The 27,638-nt window shown below is 51.1% G+C and overlaps 1 protein-coding gene across 4 annotated transcripts in view; it reads left to right on the top strand.

Annotated features, from left to right (window-relative positions):
* The window catches only part of GSN (gelsolin), a 56,833-nt gene that overhangs the window by 2,946 nt on the left and 26,249 nt on the right, over positions 1-27,638 (top strand). Inside the window, exons 2-3 of one of the 4 annotated variants that reach the window (XM_067743460.1) lie at positions 9,082-9,170; positions 26,356-26,417. In XM_067743460.1, coding sequence (XP_067599561.1) covers positions 26,394-26,417 — 24 coding nt within the window. In that variant the 5' untranslated portion in view covers positions 9,082-9,170; positions 26,356-26,393. Of the gene's footprint in view, positions 1-9,081; positions 9,171-26,139; positions 26,295-26,346; positions 26,418-27,638 lie in introns of those variants that run through there. The other 3 variants (XM_067743459.1, XM_067743461.1, XM_067743458.1) reach the window with 3 other exon arrangements.

The raw sequence follows: 27,638 nt of genomic DNA, 5'->3' as shown, positions 1-27,638 counted from the left end.
TGGGCCTCAGTGACCTCATCTGTAAAATGGAGATGTTGGTCTCCGTGATAATAATAAAAAGCTACCTTTTAGTAAAACAAGCGCTGGAACATTAATTACTTTGTTGGTTCCTCACAACCGTTCCTCTAAGGTAGCTACTATTATCCGCTTTTATAGAGGAGGAAACTGAGGCTCAGAGAGGCTAAATAACGTGCCTCGGGTTGTGAGGCTGTTAGGTGTCGGTGACAGGATTCTGGAGGTCTGACTGTAGAGCTGTAGCTCTTAATCACTGCACTAAATGTTCTCCCGGAGGTTCTGTTTAGTCCTGACATGATGAGAACTGAGGGGGAGTTTTGCTGTGGCTGTGACGAGGGATGCAAATCAGTGTGTGTGGCTTGGGGAGCTCAGCTCTGCAGCACATAGGCCTGGAGGGGCCTCTTGGGACTGTGCGTAAACTGATGCTTTTCTGTACTGTCTACAGGACTCCAGAGTGTAAGTCCATCTCCCCTCCGTTTTAGGGAATTCAGGCTCTGAGAGGACACAGACTTGCCCAGGGTCACTCAGAGAGTTAGCAGGTGGCCCAGCCAGGCCCAGTCTCCCTCCTTTCACCATTTGAGCCCATGCTCTGGAAAGCTTTCTGAGGAAGCCAGGAAGAGTGGGCACCCCTCTTGCCCCACGGTTATTTCCTGAGAAAATGCTGGCAGAAGCAGGGAAAACCAGGTCCCAGGAGCTATGCATTTTGGGGGGGAGGGAAAGAAAGAGACCAGTGTTCAGGCAGCTGGGGGATGTTAAGTAAAAATATCTCCTCCCTTTCAACTGAGTGAGCCTGTGTCATATTTCAGCCTGGTGTGGTTTGAGAGTTTGGAGACCACAGGCAGGCTGGGTTCCTGCTGCTCTCTAGTTTTTCTTCCCCACTCTCCACCCCCGGCTGTAGACTGACTGCTCCCCCCTGCCCTGCCTGGGACCACATCAACAATTTAAGGGCAGGGCAGAGGACAGCAGTAGGCATGGTGGGCAAGGCTGGACAGCAGAAGGCCTGGGCTTGGGTCCTGGTTTTGCCACTGACAAACTACTGGGTGACTTGAGCTAATCCTTGCCTTCCTCTGGGCCCCGGTGTCCTCCTGGCACTAGGGGGGTGGATAGAATAACATCAGGCTTTCCCAGCTCTGGTGGCCTCTGAGTCAGGGCTTTGTGCTCAGTGCAGGAACATGGGACCCGCACGTCTGTAAGCATAAAGTGAGCCCACAGCAATCATTTTTGTTTAAGTGACTTGCACCAGTGCCAGCTGGAGATTCAGCTACTGTTCATAAATTTGGTCTTTGTGTGTTGAATTGGTTGCCCATTTTACAGATAGGGAAGTTGAGGCCTAGGATTCATTCATGTATCCTAGTCCCTGTTCCATAAGCAATAAGGATGAGGGCCCCTGTCTGTAGTATTCTTACTGTCTGTGTTCACTTTTTGTCTTCACTGCCTTGTTTAATCTTTTGACAGCTCTACTAGGGAGGAGATATTGACTCAGTTTTACAGATAAGGAAATTGATGTTCAGCCTAGAGAGCTGAAATGCCTTACTTTCTCTTTTTTGAGCCTCACGGTAGCCCTGAGGTTGTTATGGGTCCCATTTCACAGATGAGGAAACTGAGGCCTGGAGATGTGAGCTCTCATGCCCAGGGGTCCCCAGGGACCACGTGGCCAGTTAGGTTCCTTCCCAGGCCCCCCATCCTACTCCTTCCAATACCTTGCTGATTCTGCTTCAGAACCTCTTACATTCAATGCTTGGACTCAGGGGTAACAGTTTTCTTCCTGGGCTGTAATGTATCCCTGAAACATGCTCTTCCCAAGGGGGCTCCAGCAGCAGTTAGAGCCGCAGAGCTTCTCAGGGAACTCGGATGAAGGCGCCGCAGAGCTTCTCAGGGAACTCGGATGAAGGCACCACCGCACCAGTGGGAGTAGATTTATTTATTCTGCTGAACTGGTTAAGCAAACAACCTTATTTCTTTCCAGCTTCAGCAAGGATATCATCTGGGCTCCGCTTATTTGCCAGACAAAGAATATACACCCGGTATATGTGAGCCTTCAGGGTGGGGCTTGGCCCTTAATTTTCCTTTTATAGTGGCTGTGGCTGTGCTGGGCCCCTGGTGGGTACTCAGTAAATACCAGTTAATTTGGGGGGAGTGGCAAAGTGGTATGGGTGGGATACCCATGGGATATGGGTACTTTTCCCCGCCTCTTCCAATGACTTTTTTTCTTGTTCTAAATATAACTCTTTATGATAGGAAATCTAGAAAATAAAAATAGCATAAAAAAATAAGAACTGTCCATAATTCTGCCAACATGAGATAATCGCCGCTAACATTTGGGTGCATTTCCTTCCTGATATTTTCAGCACATTTTTTTTTTTTTACCCCCATATAATTGTGGTCATACCACATTTGTAATCTTCTATTCTTTTCAGTTTTTTTCCAACATTATAACATAAATATTTTTTCATGTTATTTAGTACTCTAAATTTAATTTTTAAAAGAGTTTTAAAAGTATACTTACTCAGCCATAAAAAGAAACGAAATTGAGTTATTTGTAGTGAGGTGGATGGACCTAGAGACTGTCATACAGAGTGAAGTAAGTCAGGAAGAGAAAAACAAATACCGTATGCTAACACATATGTATGGAATCAAAAAAAAAATGGTCATGAAGAACCTAGGGGCAGGACGGGAATAAAGATGCAGACCTACTAGAGAATGGACCTGAGGACACGAGGAGGGGGAAGGGTAAGCTGGGACAAAGTGAGAGAGTGGCATGGACATATATACACTACGAAACGTAAAATAGATAGCTAGTGGGAAGCAGCCGCATAGCACAGGGAGATCAGCTCGGCGCTTTGTGACCACCTAGAGGGGTGGGATAGGGAGGGTGGGAGGGAGACGCAAGAGGGAAGAGATATGGGAACATATGTATATGTATAACTGATTCACTTTGTTATACAGCAGAAACTAACACACCATTGTAAAGCAATTCTACTCCAATAAAGACGTTAAAAAATAAAAAATGATTAGAAAACAAAAGTATATCCTACCTAAGTAGATAAACGCATGTTTATTTAAAACCTTTCACTCCAATAGTCTGGGGGAATTAAAGAAGTGAAATAATGCATTTTATTTGTAAAAAACAAGTTTTGCGTTTTTATTATTAAAATGATAAATGCTGACCTGATTTTTTATTACTCTCTATTATTGTATCTATGGTGTGAATTGTTCACTTAACTGACCCTGTATTATTAGGCATCCAGGCTGTTCATAAACAATCCTGCAATGAACATTCTAGTGCATAAATTATTCCTCTTTCTTTATTTTCTACAAGAGAGCCCAAGAAATGAAGTTGTTGGGTCAAAAATGATGTATTTACAGCTTTTGCTACATTTTGCCAAATTGCCACCCTTGAAAGGTTGTAGCAGTTCTTTATTTCCACCAGCCATTCACAAGGGTGGCAGCATTCTTTAAGGAGCATTGGAAGCTGGTTATCAAAAGGCAAGCTGTCCTGTTAGAAGGCTCAGGGACCATTTTCCTGAAACATCTACTTCATTTCTTCATTTAGCAAATACAGGCATAAGTTGGAGGTATTGTGGGTTCGATTCCAGATCACTACAATAAAGTGAATATTGCAAGAGAGCGCGTCACACAAGGTTTTTGGTTTCATAGCTCATGTGAAAGTTATGTTTACACTATACTGTAGTCTATTAAGTGTGCAATAGCATTCTGTCTAAAAAAAAAATGTACATACCTTAATTCAAAAATGCTTTATTGCTAAAAAATGCTACCCATCATCTGAGACTTCAGCGAGTTGTAGTAGTAACAGCAAAGATCATTGATGACAGGTCACCATCACAAATATAATAATCATGAAAAAGTCTGAAATATGGCGAGAATTACCAAAATGTGACACAGAGACACAAAGTGAGCAAATGTTGTTGGGAGAATGATGCCACAAGGCCATTTGCTCGAAGGGTGCCACACACCTTCAATTTGTGAAAAACACAGTATCTATGAAGCACAATAAACAGAAGTGCAATATAACGAGGTATGCCTGTAGATCTGCACAGTTCAGCATCAGTAAGGGATGACGATTAAGATCCCAGGCTGAAGAGGCAGAGAGGATCTGTTCTCACTCCAGTTTCTGCTTGGCACTTGCCATAAGACCTTGAGCTTGTGCCCGGTCACTGCTCTGCCTCCATGCTTAGGACAGAGGGACTTGCCTTTTTGTTTCCAGTGCAGAGACTTTGTTGTGATTGTGGTCACCCTCTGCTGAAGGCTTCTCTCCTGACTGCCTCCTCGCCTTGAAACCGTTTCCAGATTCCGACCATAACAGCTGGACCTCGGGAGTTGCTTGGTCCCACCTCCTCACTCCATGGCCAGGGATGCTAATGCCCAGAGAGAGCAAGTGAATTTCCTAAAGCACAAAGCAAGTTCTCTGATTTCTGCTCCACCACTTGTGAGATTTCAAAAGTTCTGGTCTAAACCGAAAGGATTTCAGTTATTATTAAACCCAAGACCTGGGAAGAAAGGAACTTGGTCATGGTCAGACCCCGAGTCTGTCCTGGCAGTGTTGTCCTGTGAAAGTCATTTTCCTCTCTAGCCGGTTTCCGCCACTGTGAAATGGGGATGGGCACCTTCTCTGGTCCGCCTGGGTCTACTTTTCCACCAGTCAAAGGCTTAATCACAAGATCCAGCGGCAGGTCTTGGTCTCTTGATTGTGCATCCTAAAGTGGGTGACCTCAAGCTTTTTGAGGTCAGTGGTGCAGACGTTAGGGCAGAGACTTAATATTACAACATAAAAAAAGATGCCTTTGGACCCTTTCTCTCCTCGGGGGAAGGGTTTTGTTAACAATGTTGCAGTTGGTTGTAAGGGATGTTCTAGAGCATCTCAAACTTATCTTGCACACAAATCACCTGGGGATTTTGTGAAAATGCGATTCTGGTTCCATAGGTCTGGAGTGGGGCCTGATACTCTGCATTTCTAACAGGCTTGCAGGTAATGCAGATGTTGCTGGGTCAGGGACCACACTTTGCACAGTAAGGTTCTAAATCCTTTGGTAAGGGCCCAGACTAGAGCCCACATCTCTTGATGTCTTCTCTTTGAGTTTCTTTCTACCCATCGTATTTGCCTCCCTCCTCTCTTCACAACACTGAGTTGAACTGTATTTGGTCCACAGTTATGAGTTTCTAGAATCTGAACAGCCCTTGAAATATTTTGCTACCTAATTGCAGAGCGAGGTAGGGCTCTTCTTCAGGAGAGAGTGACTCAGTAGGAAGCCATCTGAAGGGGGAGAAATACAGCTGAAGGACCTAGCATTTGGCATAAACATTTCCACCAGAAGTTTTCATACTCAAGATTATAAATATTATTCTTTTGTAGCTGTAGGCTGCAAACTACAGCCCCGGGGAAGCCCCAGCCTGTTTTTGTGTGTCTCTAAGCTAAGAATGGTTTTTACATTTTTTTAGATGTAAAGATGTAAAAAAGAAAATCCAAAACTAAACAAGGAAGAATATGAAACAGAGAGGGTATGTGCCTGCAAAGCCTAAAATACTCACTCTCTGGCTCTTTACTGTCAAAGTTTGCTAACCCCGGTCTAGAGTAAGTGGAGCTTTATATTTTTCTCTAGTGAGCGAGAGGCCCAGCCTTATAGCTTGAAATTTAGTGAGACCAAGGTATCGGGGAGGCAGCCTGACTTGATGGGAGCTGGCCCGACATCTTAGCTGTGTGACCCTGAGCACATTGCTTCACCTCTCTGAACTTCTGCTCTTCCTTCACAAAATAGGGACTGTGACATCTGCTGGCTGAGTTATTGTGAGGATGAGACATGGTGTATGTAAGGAATTTAACACTTGGTAGGTGCTCAAAAAATGACAGCTGTTGTCATTGGGGCGGCCATTTGAACCCTTCTGGCGTTACTGGACAGATAACACGTTGCCCCCACCAAATCTGAGGGTCCTCCCAGCGAGCTGGGAGCAGTCTTTTAGGATAGAACACCTCTGTTCCAGCCTCCCCCAACCACCACCCCCCCCCCCCTCCAGGGCAGAAAGCTCCTCTTCAGCCACCCGGACAGATGGGGTTCCTGGTGCTTGTACGCTTTCACTAACGGCAAGCTCTCTGCTCACTCTTTCCACTTGTGGGCAGCTCTGACTATTAGAAAGTGCTTCTCTCCCTCCCTAAGATATAATTCAGCAAACAGGCGCCACGCGAGCCCCAGACTGGGACGGTGAGTACTGGAAGGACACTTCCTCTTTATGGCTCCATCCAACATGTGGGTGGTAGACTCGAGCTAGTGGTTTATGGACCTTGTTTCTAAGTTGTGGCAGCCTTAAGGTCCAAAATGGAAAACAGACCAACTTGGAGTTAGCTGGAGCTAATTCTAAACCCAGTTGAGTTTGAAACCCTGGGGCTCTCGGTGTCCAGAGCCTGGAAAAGAGTGTAATGCTCTTTCTGCCCATAGATGGCAGCACCTGTACCCTTTGCCGTCTCTGTGAACGCGTGTGCGCATGAGTGTTTATGCACGTGTGCACACACGTGTACACGCATGTGTGCATGCATGTGATTTACCAGTTTTTTCCTTCGATGAATCTTGAGCTGTGGTGGCCCTAGACTAGGCGCTGGGATAGCCAGGAGCAGGTCTTGGTCTGATGGGGGAGGCTGACTTGGAAACAGACCATTAACAGTGTGACAGGGGAGATGGGTGGTGGCTCAGAGGAGCTCAGCCTCATGGGGGAAGGGGAGGTTAGAGGAGAGCTCTTGGAGGAAAGCTGGGCTTGATCATGAGCGGGAGAAAAGAACAGGAGGGATGGAAGAGAGTTTGGGAACAGAGGAAACAGTCTGTGCAAAGATTACAGGAAGATTCAAGGAACAGAGTGCAGCTGCCTCTGGCTGGAGCTTGGAGGGGTGTGGGTGGAAGACAGGAACTGATGAGAGCTGAGGCTCAAGGCGCTGATGGGGGCAGATCGTAAAAGGCTTTGAAAGGTTCGCTGAGGATCTTGTGTTTTACCTGGGGGCTGTCGGGGAGCCATGGTCGAGTCTGAGCAGAGGAGTAACAGTGGTCTGGGCTTGCTTTGTAGGCGAGGAGAGAGGAAGCAGGAGGACCAGGTAGGAAGCACTGCAGTATCCCAGGTGAGAGGCAATGGTGCCTGGACCAAAATGTTGGCAGTCGGGGTGGGGAGAAGTGGATGCATTAGGGTAGAACCAGCAGGCAGTTTTGCAGCTGAGCGTGACAGAGCAGGGAAGACTGAAGAGGTGGGTGCCTCGGTGTCTGGCCTGGCCCCGTGTGTACATGGTGGGTGACGGTGCTGATGCTGAGATGGAGAGCATTGAGGGTGAAACAGGTGGCACTTGGGAACAAATGCAGCACTGCCGGTGAGGATGAGCGTGAGATTTGGAGGTGTGTCAGAGAAGGGGGCTGGATTTGAAAGGTTTGTCCTCAGGGAGTTAACAGAAAGTGGGATGTCATTAGTCATTTGCAGGAACCCAGCTCTACTTTGATCTATCCCGTGGAACTGGGAAGTTTCTGTGGAACTCTTTGAAGAGGGCCCATGGAGGTGGCATTTAGGGGCATCTAGGTCATGGGGCCCAGATAAGCGCCCAACCTCTTTCCAGATCTCTTGCTATGCACTGGTGCCACTCACAATGCAGACATCCTCAGGACTGTCTGAGCCATTTACTGTCAGCTAAGAATAGGGTTCATTTGTGTCTTAATCCCAGGAGCCTGCAGGGCTCCACTGCATTTGGAATCTTGGACTGTCTCCCCTTGGCTTGGAGGTTTGTGCAGAGAAATTTACCAGTTCAGGCAGGAGCGAGTGTGCTCAGCTGCTCCCTGAATGTGGATGAGCTGTGAATGGGTCTGGGAGTGAGGTAGGGCGACGATCCAGGTTGTCCCTGAAAGTGTGGGAGCTGAAAGACTGGGCTGCACTATCTACTCTGGGGCCGGCGTAGGCTGGCCCTTCATTTAGTCATCCAGCATATACCCACTGGTCCTGCTGTTTGCTAGGTCACGTGCCAGCGCTGGAGTTTCAAAGGCAAAACAGTCTAATGGAGCTCACAGTTTGATGGGAGAGAGAGACCCATCACCAGATAGTGATAATACAGTCTTACAATAATAGAGCAATGCTAAGCATAGAGGTGGGGACATGGCATGTAAACAGCTTGGGTCCCCAATCTGCACCAGTACAGGATGAGAAAGATATAATTTTTAGAAAAAGGCTTAGAGATTAATAATCAGAGTAAGCACATACACTGTTCAAAACCCTAGACATATTTTATCTCATTTAATCCTCATAATGAGCCTATGGGATAGGTTCTAACATAATCCCTCTTTTACAGAGAAGAAAACTGGGACTCAGAAAGATGAAGGAACTTGGTTAAGTTACATATTAGTTAAATGAGGGGCCATTTTTGTCTAACTCCAGGATCTTGAACCACAGCTCTGAAGTTGACCATAAGCTAAATTCAGTCATGCAGTGAGGTTACCTTCAATGCTCATGGGACTTTAGGCTGCATTAATAGAGGCATGATATCTAGAATGATGGAGGTGAGAATTCTGCTTGCCCTGCCCTGGATAGAGCTCGGCTAAATGTTGAATTCTGAGCCTTGTGCCGTCAGTAGGGACCGGGTTCATTTGAAGTAGATCAGGGAAGCAGGGGGAGGGAACCAGACACCTTGATCTCAGGAAGAGCTGGAGGAAGGGGGGTGTACAACTTGCAGAAGACTTGAGGGGCCCAGGGTCATTGTCTTCAAGTCTCTATGGAGACATTGGGAAACAGGGTGGCAGACCTGTTCTGGGTGACCCCAGAGGGTAGAGTTAGGACTAGTGTGTATGAGGCATGGGAAGAGAGATCTTAGCACATCCTTGTGACAAGCCTTTTAACCAGCCAGACTCTCCAACAGAAGGTCTTGCAGCCTTGGCAGGAAGTGAGTGCCCCATGGCTGGAGGTGTGCAAGTAGGGGCTATGTGACCTTGGTGTGGAGGGGGGGTGGGGATTGGGGACGAGTGGAAGTATCAAATGGGGCTTTGACCAGATGACCTTGAGCCCCTGACCCGGGGAGTCTTGGCCCTTTCTTTACAGGTGGTGCTGATAACGTCCTGTACCGTGCTTCCGCCTTGGTCCTGACACCTCCCAACAGGAGCAACCGTCTTCACCCAGCAGCCTGCAAGGTAGGTAGAGCAGTGCAGACACCCCGGCGTCCTTCTAAACCTAGCCCTGGCTGCCCAGGGGAGTCTGGAGGGGACTGTGGAAGCAGCTGCTGGTCGCCACAAGTGGATTCAAAGGCAGTCGCCGAGGTTTTTCTAGTAAGGCTCAGCGAATGCTTCTGCTCATTACTTCATTTACCCCTCACGGTCCCTTGAGAGGGAGGCCAGACAAGGGTGATCCCGTGGGGAAGAGGCAAGAACTGGGCTGGGTGCCAGGGCTCCTGGGCCCCGAGCCTGGCTGTGCTGCTTGCGTGCTGGGTGACTGTGGGAAAGCGCTTTCCCTCTCAAGGCCTCTGTTAGCGCTTCTGTAAGAGGGTGGACTCCCGGTGTAGGAATTCTTTGGAGAGGTGAGAAAAGCTGCGGTACGGCTGCCAAGGAGGCTCCAGGCTTGTTGACCATAGGAGGAGTGAGAAGTGTGAGTCATGGGGAAAGTGGATGAGTCATACCCACCTGGGATGGCCGGCAGGGCGGGGCCCGCCTGACTATCAGGTTCACAGGTGACCCGCTGAAGGAGGCTGAGAGGCAGGGGGTGGAGTGCAGAGTCCTCGGCTGGAAGCAGGAGACCTGGTTCAGGTGCCAGCTCGGGTCTCGGTTTCTCTGCCTATAAAATGGGTGCATTGGTCTCCCCCACTCACCTAACAAGGTTGTCGTGAGTACTGCACAAGCTCATAGATGCTGAAGGGCTTTGTGAGCTGTGGAAAGGGGAAGTATCAGCCCTAGGGGAATAACCCAGCTTCCAGTGTCGGAACAGAAAGAAGTGAGTTTGTGATAGCAACCCTGCGGAGAGCCTGGAAAACACCCCTCCAGGTCACGACATCACCCTTAGCTGCCAAAAGGAGAAGGGGCTGAATGCCTCAGGGCTGACTCATCCTTGCAGCCCAGCTGGCTTGGGGGGGGGCGGTGGGGGGTGTGTGTGGTGGTGACACGACAAGCCAACTGCAGCTGGAGCTGTTCCTCTTTCCCCAAGCTTAGATGAAAGGGTCTTCCGATGGTCTCCAGAATGTTGTGTCCTCAAAGCTGGGGATTCCTACAAGGCCTGCTGGGTCCTGAGAGGGGGACTTGTCCAATTGTAGCCGTATCCCGAGGGGTCTAGATAAAGGGGCAGCCCTGAAGCTGCCCAGATAGGAGGGATGGGGGCCGTCTTGGTTCTGATGCTCCTGATTTTGAGACCGAGCCCCGACAACTCCCAGAGCCGAAGTGCCTCAGAGTGATCCGTCACCAGAAAGAGTTATGCTGTGTTAATGCTTTTGGTGACAATGACACAGGAGCCATCTTCTGCTTTCCCACTTCTGCAGAAGTGAGCACCCACCGAGCGCGTACCTGTCAGCTGAGGGCTTTACGTGTTCACCCCTTCCCTCCTCCATCCCTGTGCTGTACCCTACCTCACGCCCACCTCTGATGGGACCCCGCCGGTGACCTCCTCCTTGTCAAAATCCAGTGGTGTTTCCTCCGCTCTCCATGTCCTACCTCTCTGGAGCCTCGGGTACCTCCTCCTTCTGGAAGCTCTCTCTTCTTTTTGCTTCTGGTGGGCTGCACCGTTCACTTTATCTCCTACTTCTCTGACCTTCCTAATCAGGGCCCTGGTTTTTCTCCTCAAACATTCAGCAGGATTCTGACTACTTCTTTCTCGAGTTACACGTATAATAACATAGTTACTATATATACGATACTATAGTAACGTAGTTCATTCATTCGTTCATTCACTCATGCCTGCATTCACCTGACAGAAATTTGGGCCCTGGACTGGGTGATGGAGAATCAGCAACGAACGAGATTTTTCCAGCCCTCATGGTCTTACCGTCTTGGGTCTTACATACGTTGTTCTACACATAACAAATTCATTCTTTCCTCAGCTATGAAGGAAAGGACCAGCGTCATGGGAGCATATGGGATTGGGTGGGTGTGATGGGATCTTGTCTGGACAGATGAGGGAGGCCTTCCTGAAAACCCTCAGACCTGAAGAAGAAGTAGAAGGTGGCTGAGTGGGTAGGGACAGAGCCCCAGGCAGAGGGAACAGCATGAGTGTGGCCTTGAGGAACTCGAAGAAGGGAGCACGACGAGAGAAGGGCCTGGAGACCAGGCAGCACCTTGGTCGTGTGGGCCCTTGGGGACCTTGGTTAGGGTTTGGACTTTTTCCTAGACCCCTGGGGAACCACTGGAAGTTTTAAAGTAGGGGAGAAGTTTGCCCTGATTTCATTATTAGAACCCTTGAAAGAGAGTCACAAGCCCCACCCTGATGAGCCCCGAGGCTGTAATTTCTGGCTCTTCCACACTGTGGCATCCTGACGCTGTTCGTCAGTAGAAGGCTTGGTGTTGGGCAGCCCTGAAATGTGTACTGGGTAGTATTCTCTGGGCTCCTTGCATTTTTTTCATTGCTGAACTTCTGCACTGGGGAGAGGAGGTGAATCAGACCCTGTCCTGCCCTGGGAGATCCAGACCTGCGGTGGCTGATGCCTGGGGCCCTGGGAGCCGCAGAGGGCTTCCCCCTGAGTCAGGCGCGAGGCTGAGAGGATGGGCATTCCAGGCAAGGGAGGTGCCCGTGCAAAGGCTTGGCCCCCTGCTGGAACCTCTGTGCTTGGGGACTAGTGAGCAGAGTGGCTAAAGCAGGAGGGTGGGGTTGAGGTGGGGAGACTGGGAGAGCGCGCGCGCGCGCGCGGGAGAGGCTTCGAACGCAGGGTCCTGATCCTCTGGGTGTCAGGGAGCCGTGGCAGGTCTCGAGCTGAGCAGTGGCTTGAGCAATGGGATTTGAGAACAATCAGCTGTTGGTGGGAGGCAGAGGGGAGGGCGGATCGAAGGGGCAACACTGTGAACTGGTTGGAGAGAATGAGTATCCCTGGGTGAAGCCTTGTCAGTCCCACCCACCTACACACACACAGTCAAATGCTCTGTGCCTCTTTCTGTTCTGTGTCCTGTTGGGTCATTCCCCCGTCGGCTGGCCCTCCTGAGCTGTTTCGCTGGGGTTTGGTTACACCCTGGGCTCCAGAGGCAAGCAGGTCTGAGCATCACTCTGGCTCTGACTTGCTATTTGCCCCTTGACATGTCCTTTAACCCCTTTCAGCCTCAGTTTCCTCATCTGTGAAATGGGGGTGATATTAGGGTTGTTGAGGATTAATGATGGGGAAGTAAAGTCCTAAGCATATGCCTGGTACCTAGTGGTGGCTTGGTTATCTTTATTTCCCTGTTGGTTGGTAATGGCCCAGTCTTTGTCATGATCTGCCCCTTTGGGAGGCCTCCTCTGTGGCCATAAATCTGTAATGTGAACTGGAAACAAGGTGTCCCCAGAAGCCCTGAAGGGAGCCTATAGTGGGATGCCGAGTGGTTTGGAGATGCCTTTACACTTCCCCCCCTGGGGTGTGGCACGGGGCTGGGCTCCGAGAGCTGGACCAGGTCTTAGCTGTCTTTTAGCACCAGCACTCAGCACAAGACTGGCCTATCATGGTTCTCATAAATACTAAACAAACAAAAAAAATTTTTAATTAAAATAAAGTCATAGACCTCAGGCATCCATCTACCAGCACCTTCATCTTATGACTGAGGAATCTGGGGCCCAGAGAGGGATAGTGACTCCTCCAAGGTCACCCAGCCCTTCAGTGGCATGGCTTGGGCCTGTCTCAAGTATTTATTGCAATTCTAATTTTTAAAATACTGACAGGACTTCCCTGGTGGCGCAGTGGTTGAGAATCTGCCTGCTAATGCAGGGGACACGGGTTCGAGCCCTGGTCTGGGAAGATCCCACATGCCGCGGAGCATCTAGGCCCGTGAGCCACAACTACTGAGCCTGCGCGTCTGGAGCCTGCGCTCCGCAACAAGAGAGGCCACGACAGTGAGAGGCCCGTGCACCGCGATGAAGAGTGGCCCCCGCTCGCCACAACTAGAAAAAGCCCTCGCACAGAAACGAAGACCCAACACAGCCAAACATAAAAAAATAAATTAATTAAAAGAAGGCTCAACATTTAAAAAAAAAAATACTGACCATTTCAAAGTTCCCAAGTAGACTGGGAAAGGGGTAACAATGTCCCCTAGACAATTCTGGGGAGCATCCTGGCTAGAAGGGCCCCAAGGATATCAAGTGCAACCTCCCAGTTTACATTTGGGGAGACTGAGGCCCAGAGAGAGGTAGTGACTTGCTCGGCGTCCCCAGAGAGCGGAAAGCAGAGGAGCAGCCACAAGGCCCATTTCCAGTAGCCTGCAGTAGGTGGGTGGGCTCTTCCCCCAGCCCACTGCCTCGTGTTTAAGAAAGCGAATTAGAGCATGAGCAGTCGTGTCCTGAGGACGTTTGGGGTTTTAACTGTGCCAAGGCGAAGGAGCATTTCTGGAACTGTGTGCCTGTGGAGCTGGGCCTGGCACAGCTATTTCAGACTAAGCCGCAGGGCCCTATTTATAGGCCGATGTGATTAGATTGATGTGGTCAGGAGAGGCCCGCCTGTCCTCTGCCCAGCCCAGCTATGGTGGAGGAAGAGGCCCTCAGGGGCGACGCTGACCCATGGGTGAGTAGCAAGGGATCTAGGGTCGTCCCCAAGGCCTGCTTGGAAGAGGAGCTCCGGGGACGCCTCAGGGGAAGTCCCAGCCCTGACTCCCAGTTCATCCGCCAGCCAGGCCCTCTGCAGAGATGAAACCAGCTCCGAGCCTATTCTCTCCGGGCTTAAAAAATCCTCCACTGCCTCAGATCAGGCCAGGACCCCTAGCAGTCAGGCCGCTCCAGTGTTTACCCACCAGGTCTTAACCCCAGGCATGCCTCGCCAGTGTTTGCATTTTCCAGTGGGGGCACACCTCCGAGCGTTTGCTTTTGCTGTTCCCTCCGCCTGGCGTGCTGGTTCCCTGTTCCCCAAAGACAAACCTCCATTCATCCTTCAAGACCCTGCTCAGATGCTCCTTTGTGGTTCATCAGGCCCTGGGCGCTTCCTGCCTTGTGTTCCTGCTGCCTAGAGCCATTTGGGTGAATACCCAAGTTCCTGTGTGTGCCCCACTGGGCCGGGGAGTCCTGAGGCAGGACCTGACACAGGGAAGAAAGGAGAAAATCATGTGTGGTTGAGCCCCTACCGGGCCATTGACCTTACACGGTTTATGAGACAAGATCAGCATGCCACGCTACGCGGTAGGTATTTTTAAAAGGAGTGAGAGTAGCACTTTGGAGTCAGATAGCCCTGGGTTTGGACTCTGCTCTGTACTTCCTAACTGTGTAACTTTGGGCTGAACCTTTCTGGGTCTCAGTTTCCCCATCTGTAAAATGGGCATGATGCTAGCCATGAGTTTTGGGGAAGCATTGTCAGCAAGACAAAGCTGAGAAGGACTTATCGTGTTGCCTGGCCCACATTGAGCTTCTATGTGCAGGAGCAGGTGTTATTTACTCAGGGGAAACTGAGGTCGGAGCAGGGAAGCGCCTTCTCTAGGGCTCAGTGGTAGAGAGGAAAGACCAAGTCTTGGGGTCCCAGCTTCCAACTCCATCCTGTATTCTCCTCCCCTTCCTCTTTTAACCCCCTGGGCCTATTCTGTTCCCCAGATCAGGGGAAGCTTTGTTTGGGGATTGTTTTTCCTAAGAAGTTTCCTCTCCCGTGCCCTTGGATGACTCAGAGCCCTGAGTCACCAGGAGGCTGAGGGCCAGGGAGGAGTGGGGCGGGAGGAGGAGGGAAGGAGAGAAGGAACCAGGAAGCGGCCCCAATTCCAGCCCAGGCCCTCCCACTGCTTGATGGACTAGATCTGGCAAGTCCCCAGTGCTGCCTGGCCTCAGTTTCCCCAAGTGCGAGAGGAGATGTTGGGTTTTGATGAGCGTTTCCCAGTCCAGGTTGAGCCTCATCACCCCAGGTTTCCAGGCCCCACCCCGAGCTATAGACAGACGCTGGGCGTGGGGTTTTCAGGAGCTCCGCAGGTAACTCTGCTGCACACCTGGTCTGTAGAGGTGTTTGGGAACCATGTGGCTCATGGCTGCTTTCCCCTGGGCCTCAGAGGGGCTGCTCAGCCTCTGCTTGACCGTCAGCACGAACTCACGGAGAGCACTTTTCTTGCCGAATGCCTTGGCGGAATGGTGCCCGGGAAGCGCATGGGCTTTAAAAAACCAAAACCAAAACCAGCTTTATTGCAGTATAACTTACGTAAATTGCTGGAGTAAGTTTACATATAATTTACATACATATAATTCACTGGTTTTAATTAATTCAGTAATTTTTAGTAAACTTACATGAGGGATGCCAGTGTCACCACAATCCAGTTTGAGAACATTTTTATCACCCCTCATCACCCCTAAAAGGTGCCTGTGCCTGCTGGCCAGCACTCTGCACACCCACCTCCTAGCCCACCACTAATCTACTTTCTGTCCCTCTGGACGCCCAGACCTGTGTGCAACTCCCAGCTTCACCCTTTCTGGCTGTGTGACCTCCTGCAGGTTTTCGCCCCTCCCTGAGCCTTGGATTTCTCTCCCGTAGGGGAGGAGGCATAGCCTCCTTGTAGCTCTTTGGTTGAATTGGACTAACGTGATAGAGTGTCTGATGCACAGTAGGGGCTGGGGTCGAGCGAGCCTGGTAGGCAGCACACAGGACGTGGTACAGATACGTGGGCACCGTTGTAACAATACAGCAAACGTCTGATAGACTCACTGTGTGTCAGGCACTGGGCTAAGCCCTGTAATTGCTATATCTCCTTCAATCCCCACGACAAGACTTCTTAGGTAAATGTCAATATCATTTCCATTTTATAGCCAAGGAAACTGAGGCACTGAGAAGGGGAGTAACTTTTGCAAGGTCGTGTAGGTAACGGTTGATAGTACTAGGAGTCTGTCCCAGAGCCTGTCCTCCTTGACCTTCACACAACAGACGGGAATCATGGCGCAAGGGACACAGTGTGTGAACCCAGGGCAAGGTTTATGGCATACACTTCCAAGGGACAGGGCCTGCGACAGTGGACGTGGGATTCAAAAGATGATAGATAGCACAGATCTTCCTTAACTTAAAATGGGGTTACGTCCCAATAAGTTGAAAATATCTTAAGTCAAAATGCATTTAATACACCTAACCTACCTTGCCTTCACATGTCATAGCTTAGCCCAGCCTACCTTACATGTGCTCAGAACACTTACATTAGCCTACACTTGGGCAAGATCTAACACAAGGCCTACTTTATAATAAAGTGTTGATTATCTCATGTAATTTGTTGAATACTGTCCTGACGGTGAAAAAACAGAATGGTTGTCTGGGTGCAGAATCGTTATGAGTGTACCGGTTGTTTCCTCTGGTGATCGCGTGGCTGTCTGGGAGCGGCCGCAGCCCAGCATCACAACAGAGAATAGTACAGCATATCGCTAGCCCAGGAAAGATCAAAATTCAAAATTGAAAGCACTTTTTTTTTTTTAAGTCTTTATTGAATTTGTTACAATATTGCTTCTGTTTTATGTTTTGGTTTTTTGGCCACGAGGCATGTGGGATCTTAGTCCCCCTACCAGGTTTCTAGGGAATGTGTATTGCTTTTGCACAGTTGTAAAGTCCCAAAATCCTAAGTTGGACCATCACAAGTCAGGGACCGTCTATACAGAGTACATCACACAGCAGAAGTGACATGGTGCATGGTGTGTGATCCAAGCTGTAAGTGACATGGGACGCAGCACGTGGACTGTGCACCAGGGTACACAGGCAGGACAAGGTATGAGGAACACAGGGTCTGGTATGGGACACAGAGAACACAGTGTATGGGACGCTGGACGTGGTTCAAAGTATATGACGCAAGAACAAGGTCCCCAGGGTATAGGGTTTGATGTACAGCAACGCGGCACAGAGGGTCCTTTTTTCATGTCAGTGCCTGGGGCCCCAGCATGTGGCAGCAGGAGCCAATTTTCTCCTCTCACAAAGGCCTGTCTGGTTTGTCTCCTCCTCTCTGCCTCTTTGGTTGCCAAAGAGTGGGAGTGTCCCAGAGGACTGGAGCTCAGAGTCCCCCCCCACCAGCTCAGACAGGGGTCAAGGCTTGGGGCCAAGTTCATGGCTCAGGAAGAGCCTGCCAGGCCCCCAGGTCCCCTCTGTCAGAAGCAGCTGTGAGCCCCTGTTGGCTGGGCCGGAGCCGGGTAATTTTCCTCTAAGCCGTCCTCCCTCCTGCTTCCCTCCCTGGCTGCCACTGCGGCTGTGAGCGCGTCTTAGTTGCGGGGCTTAAGGGAGAGAGAGCCCCTACGGCTGCTGGGGCAGAGGAGCCCATCCCTACCAGCTGCTGTCAGAGTGGGGGAAACGGAGGTGCAGGTGCAGCGGGGAGGCTGTGGCTCCCGCGCTAGCATTGCCCAAGCCCTCCTGGCACCTGACGCTCACTCCCTTACCTTGTCTCATCTGCACAAGGCCTCCAATAGCCTGATGAGGAGACTGAAGCTCAGAGAGGCAAAGAGCTTGCCTGAGGTCATGCAGTCAGAGCCACAGCTGAGGCTAGACCCCCCCACCCCCAGCTCTCCTGGAGGCAGGAAGTATAGAGGCAAGAGGTGTCGCAGAGGGTGTCGGGGGGAAGGTGGAGGGGGTTGTCAGTGGGTGATGAGGCTGCAAGAGCGTGTAGGTACCAGATCCCAGAGGGCCTTAAAACCCAAGCTGAGGAGTCCTGACTTCTTTCAGTTTGCACTGGGGTCCGTGGAAGGGTCTTGAGCAGGGAATGATGTGATCCCTGTGGATAAAGGGAGAGTCGAAGGCACTGAGGAAGCTGGTGCAGTGGTTCCAGAGAAAAGATGGGAACCCTGAACCAGGACAGTGTCTGGGAGGCGGGAGAGGGAAGTGAGTGTAAATGGGGATGTAGGGTTGAGCGTCTCTGCTCTGGCCTCAGCCCTTGTGTATGGCCTGGTGGGATGACTCTGGAGTGTCCCAGAGGGTTCTGGAAGCCCTCAGAGGGCTTGATGATGCGGGTCATTGGGCAGGTGCCTGGATGGAGGTGAGGCTGGGAGAACATCTGGGGAAAGGAGACAGCACCGTTCCGGAGCGCTGTCATGTGCTAGGCACTGTGCTTTGTGGACTGGATCTCATTCATTTCTTCCAGCTGGTTACGATTATTCACTGAGCTGGGAAAGGAACAAAATGGTTCCAGTACTATACCTCTGTTTGTGTTTAAGAGGGGAAAGTACGTTTTAAAAAGCCTTATTAAAATTGAAGCGATTAGTAAGGATAAAAAATATCTTTGAATCTCTGGTAGTTCTATTGTAGTTAAAAGTTTGAGATAAATTGCAGAGAATTTCTAATCATGCTATAGCATTTGGAGTTTTTCCATAACTGATTTTTACTAGTGTCAAGTTCCAGCAAGCCTGTGAGATAGTCTGGCTTTTCTATACCCAGGGACACAGGTTCAGAGAGGTTGAGTCACTTGCAGGGTCACCTAGGTAGTAAGAGACAGGGCTGGGATCGGGCAGTGACTCCAGAGCCCTTGTGCCTTGGGGTGGGAGGAGACCAGAGGAGAGGGGAGGGCATCATAACGAGGTTTGTGGATGGGGTGGGAGGCAAGGGGGCCTCTTGAAGTGCTGGATTGAGGCCCCCTCCTAAGAAGCCTTCCTATCCTTGGCACCAGCCATCCCTCCAGGTCTCTGGGCCTTGGCTGGGACCCTCCAGTCCTACCCTGCTTTGGATGCAAGGATGCAGAGATAGAAGTCAAGGGTGGGTATGGGGGCCAGTGGGCTGTTGGTTTCCGGGGCCTGGACACATGCCGGGCGCTTGTCTTTGGGTGTTGCAGTTACTGAGCACTTGCTGTGTGCTAATAAGCACAGTGCTGGGAGCTCCTTCAACCCTCCTCCCAGATGACCCCCAGGGTAGGACTCATCACCGCATTTTATAGAGGAGGAAATTGAAACACTGCAGAAGGGCCATTGGCCCAAGTCCCCCCCCGCTCCCCGAGGTAGGGATTTGGGCTCTGTCCAAACTCAGCCTGGATATTATCTTGTCTTCCCTTGGATGGAAGGTTGTGCACCCCTCACCCTACTGGTCATTCTTGGTATCCCGAGCTCACCTAAGCTCTGCTCCTGGATTCTGCTCCTGGATTCTGGACTCTCTCCTCTGTCCTGAACCTGCCCCCTTTGTGTTTCTTGGAAGTTCTGCCTGCAAGGTACAAACTGACACCCAGAAGATGGGCTCCTGTTTACAGGAGGTCTTGGCTGTCACTGGCTGTGCAAAGCTTGGGGACAGAGAAAGGCTTCACTTGGAGCCTGCAGCAGGAGGGATATGTCACCGTCTTCTGAGGTCCTGTCATTATTGCTCCCATCATGGTGATTATTGGCCTAGGGAGCTGGGTCCTGCTGAAGGATGAACTTGATCCCCAGACAGACAGTGGGGGACCTTGACCAGATGCTCAAACATTGTTTGCCTTTTGCTATTTCTTTCAGAATCTTAAAGTCCCAGGGCCTGAAGTGTCCTTAGAAATGGACTGCTTTGCTCATCATCTGAATCCCCTTGGCTGGGTCACCACTGGGCCACTCATTATCTCTCTGGAAGAGGGGGAAGGAAACCGGCATTTTTGAACTGTCTTATGCCAGGCATGGTCCTAGGATCTTCCACATTTATGGTCTCATTCAGTGCTCTCCACTCACCTTTGAGAAAAACATTTTAACCCTGATTTTATACATAAGGAACTTGAGTGTCAGAGAGAGAGAGAGAGAGAGAGAGAGATTGAGAGAGAGAGAGAGAGAGAGATTGAGAGAGAGAGAGAGAGAGAGAGAGAGAGACGCTTCCTAGCCCCCAGCAAACAACCACCACAGCTTCCTCTATATGTGCATAGGCTAGGCCAAGCCCTGTGCTAAGCCCCAAACGTATTTTTACCTTACGACATTCTCACAGCAACTCTGGGAAGAAGCAATTCTAATCCCCATTTTACAGATGAGGAAATTGAGGCTCAGAGAGCAGAAGCCACAGAGCTAAAAGTGGTAGGTCGGGATTTATACACAGCTTTTCCTGTTGGGAGCTCTTTCCACAATCATGCACGTTGTTTTTCTCTCTATTGGAAAGCCTTTCCTCTGTGGAGCAGGGAGCTGCCTCCTGTGGCCTTTGTTGCTTCTGGCTCTTGTTTGGGCCCCGTAGGCCCTGCTGCCCCAGGAGGCTGGCGCGCGGAGACTGTGTTCCCACCTTCTACTGGTCCTGCACCGCAGTGCCCGTAGTTGGGCCTCACTGTCCTGCTGCTGATAGTGTTTGTGCCTGGACTCCCCTATCGGTGGGCTGTGGGGTGCCAGAGGGGCTACGATACAGCTGTTTGCAGCTCCAGCTGCTGGCCTGCCAAGCCTCCCAGGGCCACTGCCTCCCCAGAGAAGGGGACACCGACTTCAAAGTGGACCCTGGCAGGGAGGGCACTGACTCACACCCACGGCCAGATCTGGCTGCTTCCAGGGCACAGGCTCAGGAAGTGGCGGGGTTAGTCCCTCTCTGAATGTCCTGCCCTGGCTCTCAGCACTAGGTGGGGTTGCCTCCGAAGCTGGGGAAGAGCCAGTGGCTTTGGTCCCAGGGATAGTCAGCCTCTTGGAGTCCCACTGGCCATCTCCCCGCCAGCTGTCCACACCCAGGGTAGACTGGGCCAGGGCAGAGGTCCAGCTGGCCCTTACAGGGCGCCTTGTCATGTCATGGGCTCAGGCCTTACCTCTGGCCCAGGAATGGAGACCTGGGTTCTAGGTCTGCTCTGCCAGGTACTTGCTATGTGATTTTCAGAAGTTACACTCTTGTTCTTGGTGTCATAGTCTACAAAGAGAGGATGGACTAGTGAGCCTTGCTACAGATAAGTCCTACTCTGTGCAATGCACTCCAACAGTCTCGCTCCTGAGCTCCCAACTGTCCTGCAACTGGGCACTACTATCCCCTTTTACAGATGAGTGACCCAACGCTCAGAGAGGGAAAGCAACTTGCTCCAGGTTCCACAGCCCAGACCTGAACTCAAGAATCTCCTGTGAAGTCTGTAACCTTCCTCCAGCACCACCACGCTGCTCTCACGTGGCACATGCTGAACAGAGGCCTCTGTGCAAAGAAAGCAGTTCAAAAAATGGGCACTAACTTTTGGGAAGCTTCTACTGTGTGTCGGGCCCTGGGCCTCCTCACTGCTCTGTGAGCTGGGTATCATTCTCCCCATTTTATAGATAAGGAAACTGAGGCCCTGATCACAGGAGCTGAGTCTCCCAGATTCTAAAACGTGTTCTTTCAAGTCCCCAGGGCTCCCCAGACCTCACAGAGGCCCTGTCCGCTTTCACTGGGTTTCATAACTGCCTTCTCTGTTTACTGCCTGTTGTCCCATTTAGCAAAACCAGAGGGGTGGGTATTCCCAGGAGGACCCAGAGTGACCCAGAAAGCAAGCAAGCTCTGAGAGAAGACTTTCCATGAGTAGCCGGCTGCCTGGGAATCAAGAACAACAGTGTTTGGGGTGAAGAAAAAGAACAGGGTGGTGTCTTCCAGGGCCAGCCAAGGCCTTTTGTACATCGAGGCCGGGGGCGGAGGGTGAGGCTGCCTGCTCCCATCTCTGATAGCTGCCTTGGGAGGTCCAGGGAGACACGGAGGCTAGCCTAAGGTCACAGAGGAGCAGGGCCAGAGCTGGTGGTGGGGGTCCTGGATCCAACTACAGGGGAGAGATGTGGGCTGATGCTGAAAGCCACCTACTGTGTGTAGCACTAGGCGGGAGCCTGGAACACCCAAGATCAGAGGTCAAGGGGATCTCTGAGGTCCAGAGAAGGGCAGGGACTAGGGCGTACTCACATAGCGAGTGGTGGCAGAGCCAGGCTGCCTCTCAAGTACAGGAGACCGTGCCTGACCTGTGTGCCCATGAGTGGCACAGAGTGTAGGTACCACAGTCCATCTTCCACCCAGTGGCTGCAGCCTGGGGACCTTCCTAGGACAAGCCTCTGTCCTGGGTGCTCACAGGTGCAGGTGCAGGGCTGGAGGGCTGCGACCTCTTCAGCCTGGGAGGCGTGGTAGGGACGGCCACCCCACGGAGTTCGGGCTGCCAGGCTTGGCTCGGGCTTGACCCTTTACCTGTAAACGGTACTGTTTCTCCCTTCCTGCCCAGGTGGGATGGTGCTGGGAGGCCCTGCTTGATCCCCAGATAGAGCTTGGGCACTGGAGCCAGCCAGGCTCGTGTCTGAATCCCAGCAGTGCCTCTTTCTAGCTGAATGACCCCAAGCAAGTGACTGAAACTCCCTGAATCTCTGTTTCCTGGTCTATAAAATGAGAAATTTAATACCTCTTTCCCCTGGTTGCTGTGAGGAGACTCAGAATCAGACACCGCCCATCCCTTCCTCCCTCTCTTCTCCCAGAGATGTCTGGATCCATAGGTGAGGTGGCATGCTGCCATCGGTGACCGCCGTGCCCCCTTGTGTAGTTCAGGGGCCCTGCACCGTCTCATTCAGAAGGACCTGTAGAGGCAACCTGGACCAGTGCTCCCATTTTACAGATGGAAACCCTGAGGCTTAGAGACGTGTCGGTTCTGGATATGGTTGTAGAGCCAGTATCTGGGAATGCTGGGCTAGGAATGAGGCTTAGAGTCAGAGCATCAGGGCCTACCCCATCTTTTGGGTATCTGGACCTTGAGGCCCAGATAGGGACAGTGATTTGCCCAAAGTCCCCCAGGAAGTCAGTGGCAGAGGGAAGCCTAGCACTGGGTGGGGACTCTTCCTTTCTACCTAGAAGTTTTTCTTTTGCATTTAAGTCCCCCCACTGGCCCCTGCCCCCACCCTCGCCCTGAACTCATCCTCTTCCAGGCAGGGAGCAGCATAAGACCATGTCCCCATCACAGTCTGCACACATCACTGCCCTGTAGTGAGAGTTTCTAGGCCATGGGCTCCCCGAGGGCAGGAGCCAGGTCCCGTTCACCAGGTCTCTAGCGCTGAGGACCCAGGCTCCAGAGCTATGTGACAGGCAAAGCTGCAGGGCCTTTGTGATCATTAACCAGGGGCCAGTGACCCTGGGCTAGTGGTCAGTGACCCCTGGCACCAAGGCCAAGCCACAGCAGCCCTCTGTTAATCACCAACTGAGCAGAAAGGACTGCTCAGCTGGGCCAGATGCCGACTCAGGGTCATTCGGGGGACAGGGATGACAAGGAAATTTCTTCTTCCTGCTTGTTTGGATTTTCCAAATTGTCTAATGAGCAGGTATCATTCTCTATTTTAAAGGTATTATTTCTAGATCAGTCTTTTTTTTTTTTTTCTCGGCCATGCCACGTGGCATACGGGATCTTGGTTCCCCGACCAGGGATGGAATCCGTGCCCCCTGCAGTGGAAGCGCAGAGTCTTAACCACTGGACTACTGAGGAAGTCCCCGTAGATCAGTCTTTTATAAAAAAAAAAAAAAAAAACCAAAAAACCAAAAAAAACTTCATTGGATAAATACTTGTGAATAGTTTCAATCCCTAGAGCACATTAAAAAAAATTTCACACAAGTATATTGAGGTATAATTTAGATACCAGAACAATTCACCCATGGTAAGCAGACGGGACTGTGATTTTTAGTACATTTTTCAGTTGTGTAATCATCACCATAATCCAGAGTTAGAATGTTTTCATCACCCTAAGATGTTCCCTTGTGCCAATGGCAGCGATGTGGGTGCTTGACCCCAACCTCTTATCCCTTTCAAACAAACTGGCTTGACGGTTTGGTGTTTACCCTCCTTGATTTTTTTAAGGATGTATACAAAAACAGACACCCTCATAAAACAGAGGAGAGGAGTCACATTATAGTCCTTGTACAATTCGCTTTTTGCACTTGGAGCTCTCTCCGTGTTTATTGAGCACCTACTATGTGCCAGGGACGGTCCGCACTAGCTTATTCTTTTTTCACAGCTGCAGAGTGGTCTGTTGTATGGCGGCTCCATAATTTGTTTAACCGGGACACTTGGGTCCTTTCCAGTTTTCTTCAAACAATGCTTCAGTGAACATCCTTGCACGTATATTTCCACGTTCCTCTGCAAGTGATACTGAAGGAAATGGCACTGTTGTTGCAATATGTGTTTCGAATTTGTGGTCATAAATTGCTCTCCAGAGAGGGGAGACTGGTTTATACTTCCATCAAGAGCATATGAGAACTGTGGGGTTTTTATAACCCTCGAAATGCCTAAGGAGAGGGAAGAGCTCTCTGAATTTAGGCCAGAGCTGATTTCACTGCAGGCTCTACAGGCCCAGGACTAGACATAGGGCTTCAAGAACTCGGGCATCTCTCTGTGGTTCCCCACAGACACTGGGATAAAATTCAGACTCTTCAGTGTGACACACAGGCCCCTGTGACCCCCGCCACCCTCCTCCAGCCTCATCTCTTCTTGCTCCTGTGTTTGAGACAGGACCCCTCCTTAGTCACGGCATGTGGCCTGCATTTGCCCTTTGCCCATGCTGTTCCCTCCTCAGAATGCCTCTTCTTCTCAACCTCCCTCCTCCCTGTCCTTCAAGGCCCAGGTCACAAGTCCCTTTGTCCATGAAGCTTTCTTATAATCCCTGCAGTCTGATTTGTCTTCTCCGTGTGTGTGTTCATTTAGTCCTTTATCTGACCCACAGTCCATCTTAAATGGGAGGAAGTTGTGTGTGATGGAAGGCAAACTTCAGCCTGATTAGATAGAAACTGGGCTCCAGGAGGAGCTGGTGTGGATGACTAAAGCTGGTGGGGAAGGGGGATGGGAACTCCCATTTACTAATTGTCAGACCAGGCCATTTTCACACAGAGAGACTGGTTTAATTCTCAGCAACCACTTTATACCCATTTACTAGATGAGAAGACTGAGGCAGAGAAGAAGAAAGTAACTTACACACAGTGGACGTGGGAATCAAACCCAGGTCTCCAGCTTCTGCATTCTCTTCCCTGTCACTGCATTCCCTGTTATTGGGAAAGGAGGAGATTTGGGATGCAAAGGGAACTTGGAAATAGAGAAGCTGGGCCCGGCAGAGTAGTGAGAGGGAGAAGAGAGGGGCTGGAGAAGGTGGGAAGCAGGCCTGGGTGAATTCGAATAGCACTTCTAACCCAGTGACTGACTGTAAGCCTCCAGTGGGAGAGTGAGAGATGGGAAGGGAGCCTGGGAGAAGGGCAAGAGGCTTGAATCCTTGACTTCCCCAGGGAGAGCCAATAGGACCTAAAACTGAAAAAAACAAGAACAAAACCAAAACTAACACCCCCCCCAAAAAAAGAAAAAAGCCCAAACAACAAGGGCTTGTTATTTAAGACATGAAGCCAAACACTGAAATCAGCTGAAGGAGGAAGATAGAAGTGGTTGGTTGCCCCAAGGTGTAAGTGAGGTTGAGAGGCAAAACTTTGCATAAATAATGTGACTTTAAGTTTTTATCAAAACAACCTTTTACAAAATAAAAACTTTTTTAAAAGGAAGGAAAGACGGGCAGTCTTGAGTAAAACAGAACCTGCAATCCAAGAAGTTGAGAGATCTGCCTGCCTTTCTCTGTCTGGCTTGTTCAAGGGTCCAGTGAAGGTCAGCCTCCCGGACTGTGTCCTCAGCTGGTGACAGCCACATGCTGCCTAAGTGGGTCGTCCACTCAGAGCACCTGGAGTGAAATGTTGCCTTTCATTTCCTAGTAGTGTGCAAATTGCTTGACCTTTCTGCACTCAGTTTTCCCCTCTTTAAAATGGGGCTGTCGATGGTACCCAGTCTGTAAAGGATGTTGGGATGTGTCCGTTTTCATATGAAGTGGAAAACCTTCAATAAATATTAGTTCATGGGATTTGTTGCTGGAGACGTTAGGGGTGGAGAGGGGAGGGTTCTTGCATGGGTCACACAGGAGGCTAAGATGGGTGAACTCCCTGCCATTCTTACGTGTGCCCATTTAGTGTTAGCGCCTGCTGCTTGGTCTCCACCCCTGACCTGGGGTGAAGGGGTGGCCACGCCCAGTTGGATCTGTCCGGGTGGGAACCCCGAGGTCTCTAAAATCCAGGCCAGATCCCCGCCCTTCCCAGGCCCGCGGGGGCCCAGCCCTGCCGCACGCCCTCCCTACGGGGCGGTCCCCAGCTTGGGCGGGATGGGCGGGCGGCTACTTAAGGTCTGCGACTGGGGAGGCAGAGGCTGCCGCCCAGGTCTTCTGCCGCCGTCGCTGCCATGGCTCCGCACCGCTCCGCGCTACTGGACGCGCTGGTCCTGGCGCTGTGCGCGCTGTCGCCGCCGGCCCGCGCCGCCACCGCGTCGCGGGGGGTGACCCAGGCGCGGGTGAGTGCCCGGGGGGCCCCGGGGGGCTCCCGGAGTAACTCTCTATTGTAAGTTCTTGCAGATACAGCGCTAGGAAAAGGGGAGTATTTCAGGTCTAGAATGGAAAAACTGTTTTGTTGCTTTGTAAGTATCTCTTGCTGCTTCCGGGGCTCCGGTGGATGGGGGTGGGAGCCTCAGGGCCCTGGCTGTTTCCCTCCCTAGAGGCTAACCTCACCTTGGCCGGATTTCTTTTTCCCTCGGTGCTACCTTCTGATTTCGTACCCATCTCTGCCCCTAGATTTCTCCTCTTCCTTGCCTGATTTCTCCTTCCCTCTGCCTCATTTCTCTCCTTCCCTCTTCTGATTTCTTCTTCCATTTCAGATTCCTCTTTCTCATCTAATTTCTCTCTGCCTCTTCAATATTTTCCCCCTCTTCCCTGTATGATCTCACCTCCGCCTGCTTACCGTCCTTCCTGTTATTTATTCTCGCCTCTCTGGTACCTCCTCTGCCCTGTCTGGTTTCTCCTCACTCCTGCTGTCCTATTGTGTTCTCCGTCCCTCTGCCTGAGTTCTCCCATCTGTTTTTTTGACTTCTTCCACCAGATCCGGCCCGAGGTGACCTGCGCCTGCTGATTTCCACCCTCTGACTCCAAGCTAACCATCCCACTCTGCTCCATGTCTAGCCCCAGTGCATGCCTGATGGCCTTCCCCCATCCTTGACCACCTCATCTCCAACAGGCTCCTGCAGACCCCGGCTGCGTCCTCTCGCCTTTTCCAAGAAATGGAATTTGGGGGGGTGGGGTTTGGGGGGCAGGAGGGAGGAGGCAGACAGCGCAGGAGGCCACTTGGGCTCAGTCATCTAGGCCCTTCTTGGAGGTGTGGACATGGACATGGTTGGGGCATGGGAAATCTTCCCACTTCCAAAGAGCAAAAGCAGACAGGCTGTGTGACCTTAGGCTAGTCCCCTTCCCCTCTTGGGGCCTCAATTTTCCTGTCTGCAGGGTGGAGTTGGATAATGAACTCTCTGAGGACCCTTCTAGTTCTGAGGACCACTGAGGATACTGGAAGGGAACAAGCTGAGCCCCTGGCGACCCCCAGATTTACCATTGCCATCTGAGGGGTCTCCCCACGGTCCCAAAACTCGTGCTCTTAGAGCATGGGCCAATTCCTGCTCTGTCATTTCCTAGCTGGGGGTCCCCGTCTTCACCTCTCTGCACCTCGACTGTTGCATCTAATTGGCACTAAGAAAGGAAGAGAGAAGGGAGAGAGAGCCTTCTGTCCCCCCATCACCAGGGAGCTGAGGAGGGGAGACAGATGCTGGCCACGGACAGGGTTTGGAGCCTAAACTCTGCCCTGTTTGCTCACT

This window comes from Pseudorca crassidens, chromosome 7 (assembly GCF_039906515.1).
Source record: "Pseudorca crassidens isolate mPseCra1 chromosome 7, mPseCra1.hap1, whole genome shotgun sequence".
NCBI lineage: Eukaryota > Metazoa > Chordata > Mammalia > Artiodactyla > Delphinidae > Pseudorca > Pseudorca crassidens.
Note: the sequence above shows the minus strand (reverse complement) of the source record. Positions and strands in the feature narration are given on the sequence as shown.